Source organism: Notothenia coriiceps, unplaced genomic scaffold, assembly GCF_000735185.1.
Source record: "Notothenia coriiceps isolate Sejong01 unplaced genomic scaffold, NC01 NC01_scaffold00016296, whole genome shotgun sequence".
In the NCBI taxonomy this organism is placed as follows: domain Eukaryota; kingdom Metazoa; phylum Chordata; class Actinopteri; order Perciformes; family Nototheniidae; genus Notothenia; species Notothenia coriiceps.
The window spans coordinates 12846-21231 of NW_011348997.1; the positions used below are offsets into that span (position 1 = coordinate 12846).

The 8386-nt window shown below is 38.9% G+C and overlaps 1 protein-coding gene across 1 annotated transcript in view; it reads left to right on the forward strand.

Annotated features, from left to right (window-relative positions):
- LOC104949504 (A disintegrin and metalloproteinase with thrombospondin motifs 2-like) overlaps window positions 1–3960 on the forward strand; it is a gene marked incomplete at its 5' end in the record, with an annotated part of 15822 nt that extends 11862 nt beyond the window's left edge. The window contains one exon of the mRNA XM_010775868.1: window positions 1637–3960. Coding sequence (XP_010774170.1) covers window positions 1637–3771 — 2135 coding nt within the window. The remainder of the gene's footprint in view (window positions 1–1636) is intronic.
- Window positions 3961–8386: the final 4426 nt, after the last annotated feature.

Here is an 8386-nt window from a genome sequence, read left to right on the forward strand (position 1 = left end):
TGTGTGTGTGTGTGTGTGTGTGTGTGTGTGTGTGTGTGTGTGTGTGTGTGTGTGTGTGTGTGTGTGTGTGTAAGGGAGCTTCATCATTCGGGCTTTTACATATCGCTATCAGATACAGAAATACCTCATAAACTTTGATTTGAGAGCGTCCGATGATCTCATTTTATTTTGATGAACATTAACCACATGAACAATGCCTTATCTTGGATTGAATGTAATGGCATTTATCTGTGAAAGAGATGGGTTTACTCATTCAAAGTTTCACTCGGAATAGAGGCAGCTTCAAACCAACTTAACAAACTCACACCCGCCAACCATCAAACCTACCAAGGTGATGTTGGACCAATGTCCGACTACTGGGAAGGGTTTACAAAGGGCCTAGGGTATCGACACATATGGCATCTAGAAAAAAAAAAAAAACACTTCAGACTTGTCATTGTATTGTGATCACATATTTCTGTTGTGACTATGTAGCGAGCTATCCAAGGTTTCCTTCTGCTGGAGTTGGACTGTATGAGATCAAGCCAGACCTAGCAGTGCGACTGTATATAACATTGGTGTTGACTGTATTTAATAATGTTCATGACTGTTATCTTCTTCTATAATATTCTATACTATGGGTAACTGTTTTGTGGCTTCACTGGCCTGCTGCGTGGGGCTGGCTAACGTTTGGCTAACGTTGAAGAAACATTCAGATGGACTACGTGCACTGCGTCTATATGCACTTTGATTTATCAGGGAAATTTTATTAATGTTTTGTAAATGTTTCATATGACACTTACTGTGCCATTCCCGTTTTTACATCATCATGGAAATTATGTATTTCATTTAAACAGCAAATATCATTTATGTACTTCATGTTTTTTTTCAATCGATTAAACAGATTGACTGGTTGATTTCCAAGTAATGAAGTGTTTTACCAAAGTGACTGTGAACTTGTAACTTTCGATACAGTTGAATTATTTTTCTTAAGAAAAAGAATATATCTATATATTGAGCAGGGGGGGGCGTACATCTCATTGTTTCAGTTACTGTCATTCTCAAAAGCAAAGTTGTATCAATAAAAATGTTTTAAAAAGTGTGATTTGTATCTCATCAGGAATGTTCACTGGTTTTCTAGTTGTCAGAGAAAATTTCAAAATGCAAACATTGCGGGAAGAATACAGTTACTTTACTGGCATGGTATAAAAAGGGTACAAGGATGCTAACCTGAAGAAAAAGGCAACACAAAGCTGCACAAGCAATAGAAATTCAAAATGTGATTAGAAGTTATGGATGAAAAATTCCGAACTGAAAAGTTATTACACAAGACTGGCAACCCTTCTTTTTCCTTTTCAGTGGCTCTGGACTAATCTCATGACTGCTCTTGATGTTTGGGTTTTTCCTCTTTTTTCCTGCACCCTCTGATAATGGTCTGGCTTTTCTACTTTACTACTTTTCTCTGCATATTCTGCAGTATGCATGTACTTTAAGTAAAACTAACACACAAATAATAATGCTAACTATAATTGTTATTGTTACACATTTTTTCGCATACGATGACAAACCTCAACAACCAGACACATAAACACACATCTCTGCATAGTCTCTGCCACTCGCTGCACCCCATCATAGCTTTTTGTTCTTTCCTCCACAGGCCGGCGTTGTCATGGAGACCGCACCGTGTTCTGTCGTATGGAGGTGCTGAAGCGCTACTGCCCTCTACCGGAGTACCAGCGCATGTGCTGCAAGTCCTGTGCCAATGTCAGCGTTACAGGAGTTCTACCCACCTTCACACCCATCACCTCCATCCTGCCCAAAGTTACAACTCCTCCACCCAGCAGCACCCTTAGCTCTGGCTTCACCACCATCCCACCCACCACAGATGTCATCACCACCATTTCAGCTTCTACCATCGATCCCCGGACCACCACTCATCCTCCTACCTCTGTCACTGCTATTCCTCATTCTACACTTTTCCCTACACAAATGATCCCCAATCATTCTTCTACGTCTACCACTGATGTTCTGACCTCCACATCTTCCCCTCCAAGTGAAATTCATATGATCATCACTCATCCTCCATCTGCCACCAGTGCTACAGTCCCTCAGTCCATCTCTTCCATGTTGACCACCTCAAGTTCAACTTATTTTAGTGTTAGAGCTCATCCCCTACCTCTGCCTGCCCCAGACATAGATGAGAACACAGACATACAGTTACAGAGTACTACAAATGGTCCAACAACATCTGATATCATAACTACAACCCACCTTCCAGCAACAAACATTCCAACTATCTATACAGAAAGCACTACAAAAACAGATGCCCAAATAAAGTCAAAGCCTAAAAAGATTTTGCCAAAGAAAAAACCCAAAAAGGTGTTTACACCAAAGATCAATCCAAAGAAGAATACTGCACAAAAAAATATTACAAGAAAAAATGTTCCACTAAAGGTCAAACCCAGAAATAAAACAAATTCTGCTCCAAAAAAGGGTAAATTAGGAGACAGCAATCCGCCGCAAAATAAACCAGAAAACAAAGCTCCCAAAAAGACTATTAAACCAAACACCACCCCTAAAAAGACTACTAAACCAAACACCACCCCTAAAAAGACTACTAAACCAAACACCACCCCTAAAAAGACTACTAAACCAAACACGGCCCCTAAAAAGACTACTAAACCAAACACCACCCCTAAAAAAACTACTAAACCAAACACCACCCCTAAAAAGAATCCTGTGATAAAGACTCCTCCCAAGAAAAAACCAACGCCCAAAAAGAAGGCTCCGTCACAGGCCAAACCTAAGAAGAACACTCAGCCAAAGCAAAAACAAACAAAGACAAATATCCAAAAGATCCCCAAACCAGGTCCCAAAAAGGCAACAAACTCACCAACTAAGGTAAATAAGGATAGGTTCAAGGTAAAAAAGACTTATCCACCAAAGAAAACCCAAAAAACGGTGTCTCCATATGTTACAACAACTGCCACTCTGCAAACAAGTCCAGGACCACTAAAAGAGTTATTTTCTTCCACTATCTCTGGCGCCAGTGTATATGCGACAGTTGCAGGCATGCCTTTGTCCGAGTCCAGAGTCAATGTCACATACATCAATGACAACACAGCAACTAAAGATGAAACTCCGCTGTGGTATTACATTGTTTCAACCACAACACCTATCACTTTTGGAGATGGCATTACACCAACTGACATCGCTCATTTCGAGGAAGTCAGCGTGTCCAGTGGAACCATGCCTCACAGCAGTGCTCCAATGACCAGCAGTGGTGATGTCCCAGTAACAAGCGGGACCATTTTCAGTGGTGATGACATCACAGTGTCCTACAGCAACAGGGAAGGGGTCAGTGACACCATGGTGCTAGATGACGGACTCACTATGATGATCCCAACCATCAACAGCGAGGATATGACGGACCTCGCTTCCTCGCCCTGGCTGGACCTGTCTGAATACATCCCTGTGAGCTATCCTGTTCCCACAACAACTTCAGACCCTGCCTTGGCCTCACCTTCCACCATCATCACTCTGCCAACTGAAACATCAGCCATCTTAACCACAACCAAACCTCAGCAAAGACCAGAGGAGAACAATGAGAACAACTCCGTCGACATCATATACAACAGGATCATCGGCGTAGACAACGATATCTCCCAGAACAATCTGATCCCAAGGCGTCGGGTCAATCTCAGAGAGAGAACCAAGAACAAACGCATTCAGGAGCTTCTGGAGGAGAAGAGGAACTTTCTCCTCAGGATGAAGCGAGGTCACAGAGTATGAAAGATCAAGCCTTCTCATTTCTCTTATAGAGATGAAGGTGTTCCTTACAGACTTTTGTAAACTATGTTTGAACCCCTCTAAACTGCCATGATGCTTTTTACGAGGCCTTCACAAAAAACATTGTCATATCAATCAATCAATCAATGTTTATTTATATAGCCCAATATCACAAATGTTACATTTGTCTCAGTGGACCTCACAGTTTATACAGAATATCAGTATGACAATACGACACCCTCTGTCCTTAGACCCTCACATCGTACAAGGAAAAACTTCCAGAGAAAACTCACAGTTTAAAGGGAAAAATGGGAGAAACCTCAGGGAGAGCAACAGAGGAGGGATCCCTCTCCCATGATATCGCTATCATGACCATCAGGACTTTCCCAGGTGGAAAATCATGGCAAAATGTTTGATTAGTTAAGAATTAAGAAAATTCCTAGATTGTAGCAACAAATCAATGAAAAGCAGAAGGGATTAAAAGTGAATATTCAGTTTGCCAGTTTTGTCGGGACTTCAGAAATCCATGTTTTTATCCCCCTAAACCACCCACAGACTTGTTAGAGGCTTAAACAATGATGTAGATAAGGTGTTATGTTGTTTCTAAAATGGTATTATCCCTACTGGCACTTATTGAGCAACATATTCTATCACCTAGAACCCAAGTCTTCATCTCAATATTATATTACAGCCTAGCACTGCAGCTCATTTCCCGATAAACAGAGATGTCTCCTCCCTTAATAACAGCTTCTGTTTGACAACATAAAAATGTCCTGTTTTTGTCGACAATCATTTTCATAATTTGGTTTTTAAATGTTTTTTCTTTACCATCCCTTGTCTGGTCCTGCTCAGGGGGAATCTTACATCACATCCACATCGTCTAAAATTGTATCTAAAAAACTAACATGCACTTCCTACTCCAAAACAAAAGAGATAGGCAACAAGTCACATAAACCAATACCAAACAGACTGGGAATCAAGTGAAAGAAAAATAATGTCTATTTCTCTGTAGGGTCCTTAACATTATGTCGTCAGACTCTTAAAATAACGATATGATCTTGACCAGTTTCAAAGCTGTCATGTTATGTAGAAATCGTACCTGAAAAAGATATGACGATGCTGTTCAATCAAAAAGTCAAAGTGCACTTTTCATTGGGTTGTGAAAAGTTTACCCTGCTTAGATTGTGTGGCCTTTTCCAAAACAAACGTCTGCATGGGGTCTCTCATCTCTCAGGAAGTTAAGATAACGTATATTGAGGGACATTGCTAAACATATGATGCTTCCTGAATTTTTTTTTATATATAGTTGTAATATCTCATTAAGCTAGCTGGAAAAAAGGAAAGAGAAGAAAACTACATTAATTGCAATTTATTTTGTATGGCCAGTCAAGTATTGTGCTTCCTAGACAGTGTTGCTTAAGTGATGTCCCTCCTGCATTCATTTATGTACACAAATATTATAATAAAACAAACAGGCCTGTTTTTATCAAATGTATCAAAGTAGAAGCTTCAGGGCCCAGTTTATTTTATTTTGTAAAGGCTTTCTTAATGGCACATCTCTAACTTGCAGCAGCTGCAAAAGCATCTATGGATCGTTCTGTACAATATCTGTACATATGAAAAGAACTTAATGTTTAATATTTATTAAAGTTTACATTCCTGTGGTATTTTGCAAAATGTCGGTTTTGTGTGATTTATTCTTTCCACTGACAATCATCACGTGGCCCTTCATTCTCAACCTCATGTTTGCATCAATATGCAGTGATTTAAGGCTGCACGGCTCCTAGTTAAGCCTCAAATTATATATAGCACGGTTACAGGCTGTCTCAACATCACATTTCACAGTAATGCCATATCTGACACATAGGGGGAAACATTGCACTTTTGTTCAATGATGTATTTATGTTCTCTGTATTCATATTCGTGTTCACACCACCTTTGTATATATATTTTTTATCTTGCCAGTCTCAGGATATCAGGTTCAGAGCATGATTGCCTTAAAACTGATATTATTTGCAATGGAAATAAATAACATTACATTGCACTTTCTCTTTAAGATTAAAGCTTTTTTTTAATTTACAGTCTTTGATCTGTAAAACTCATCACCTTTTTCTTTATTCCCTTTATATGAAAGACTAAAGATTGACCGTTAGATGTTTATATCTTTCATAAGCCAATGATTTGTTTCATGTTTTCACTTCATCTGGCCTCTGTAAGGTGACAACCCCACTCTGATTACATCTATTAAAGCAAACATAAGCCTGTATGGATGCACTAATGTTAACTGTCAATAACCATTGTATCCCCCTCGGAGATAAAAACAATTTGTAGTGTAGGCCCACAATAGAACTAGATAAGAAACATTTGCAACCTCACATTTTCAGTTATCACATTTTTGCAGTTTGTGAGAAATGGAGTCCAAAGTAGAGAAGAATATTTGTGTCAGGAAGTTCAACATCGCTCTCCTGACTCATTTCGAATAACTTATCGTTTAACACTCGCAAGTGGTCAGTACAGTAGCACCTGGAATCCAACAACCCACCGTGATGAAGATCATGGTTTTGGATCCTGGTCATGTCTGTAGACAGTGTTTCAAAGAAGTGCTGATCCAATTCTTTTGATGTTATTGATTGGTTTTAGGCAATAGTTTGCAGTATTGTTTGATGCTAAACGTTTTGACAAAGATTGAACCCTCTAAGGTCCGAATTCAAGATGTATTGCAATGTGATTCTACTTACTGTAACTGCAATATATCGTGTTGTCTTGTCATCTTGCCCTTTCCCTGTGATCAGAATTCTTCCGAAAAAATATTTCATAACTTTTTCTTGGACGACGCAGTAATCTCTCTAAGGAAACTCTGTTAGCTGTCCTTTAGAGGAAAACTCTGAACAGATTTTAGGGCTCCTTATGGCAGCTTGAAGATCAGTAATTAAATTCATAACCAGGTTCAACAATCAGAGCACTTCCATTTATCCATCATTCATCTGAAAGTGTCCAGCTTTCTCTACCCACACATTTTATCAGCCATAAAACACAAGCGTCAACAAGAGATTAAAGACAGAGGAAAGAGGAACTGGAAGCGTTTAACCTTCCTTTTGTATAAAAACCTTTTGCTATCTAATCTTTCTTTGTAAAAATATTAGGTGACATTGTATGTCACTACGATATACTGGTCAAGGTGTTTTGCTTTTGTAAAATAGTGTGAAGAGTATTCAATCCATCAATTGAATGCGTATGCGAACAATACGCATGTCACAGGAAATGTTTAGCTGCTTCACATTAAGTGCCTGCACAAAATAAACAAGTTAAATAATGTTATAGAGTTGTGAGTTTTTAGTTAAATGTTTGGGATTAAGAATAAAATAGTGCCATTACATTGCTTTTATTGAATGTGTCCATGAATATCCTCAATTTAATTGCAGTCCATGACTACAACATTGCAGTGGCTAAGTGTCTGTCTTCCTACAGAACACACATCATACACAAGTGTCATAAGCTGTGGGTTGTTGTTTAGCTGAGAGCCATTATAAATAACTCAACCCATACCTAATCTATTTAATATGCTCGCTATGCCTGCTGAAAATACAGCTATTTCCTTGTAAACACACAAACAACACATCCAAATGCAAGCATGACTGGTGTTTAACCAGGTTCTTGTTGCTTCTTTCATAAATTCTGGTTCATGTTGTGCCTCGTGTTCCTCGTGTTTGTGATTTTTGTAATTTGTAGAATGCACATTGATAAATGCAGCCAGTGTGCTGTGTGAGAGACTGTCGGAGTATAACTGAACAATGTGTGTGCATTCGTGTGTGCGTGTGCATGTCCCGCTGTCTTTGAGGCAAATTTAGTTCATTGAGACTAGGCCATTAGAGACCCATAAAAAGAAAGGAATCTTTTAGTTAAGATGCAAAGAAGATGTGACTCATATGTGTCACAGAGTTCACACACACACACACACACACACACACACACACACACACACACACACACACACACACACACACACACACACACACACACACACACACACAGACACGGTTGCAAAATTCCGGGAATTTTCAAAGATCGAAACTTTCCATGGGAATTAACGTTACATTTAAACATTTTTTATATGAGGAAAAGAAAAATCCCCTTTCTTCAGAATTGATTTAGTGTAACTTCATAAACTTCACAACAAATGGTGTTTGTCAAATCTGGAAAGATTTCTAAAGGCGGTTAGAAATTAAATTGTTCAATTAAACCCTTTGAAATTCCAATGATACATTCTTTAACTGAATCACCACAGTGGTCAATTCTCCTGAAAATGTCCCACAACTTTAAAACATGCTTCTCAATAGAAATCAATTCAGTTTTGAACAGTGGACAAAATCTGATAATAGGAAAAACAATCAACAGTATTGCCTCTATCCAACCACCTGCTGTCCCATTATTATTGTCAAATCCTGAATACAAATGCACCCTATTTTACCTGGAAGCTGCCCAGTTTACATTCTTCATGGTTATGCAACGCTTGTTAAGTGCGCCCCACATCCTCCAAAATGGGCTCTTCTTCTGTTTTAATACAAGGGTGTTACATATCTGTTCTAATATTCAATAATTAATTTAGTCTTTAGCCAAT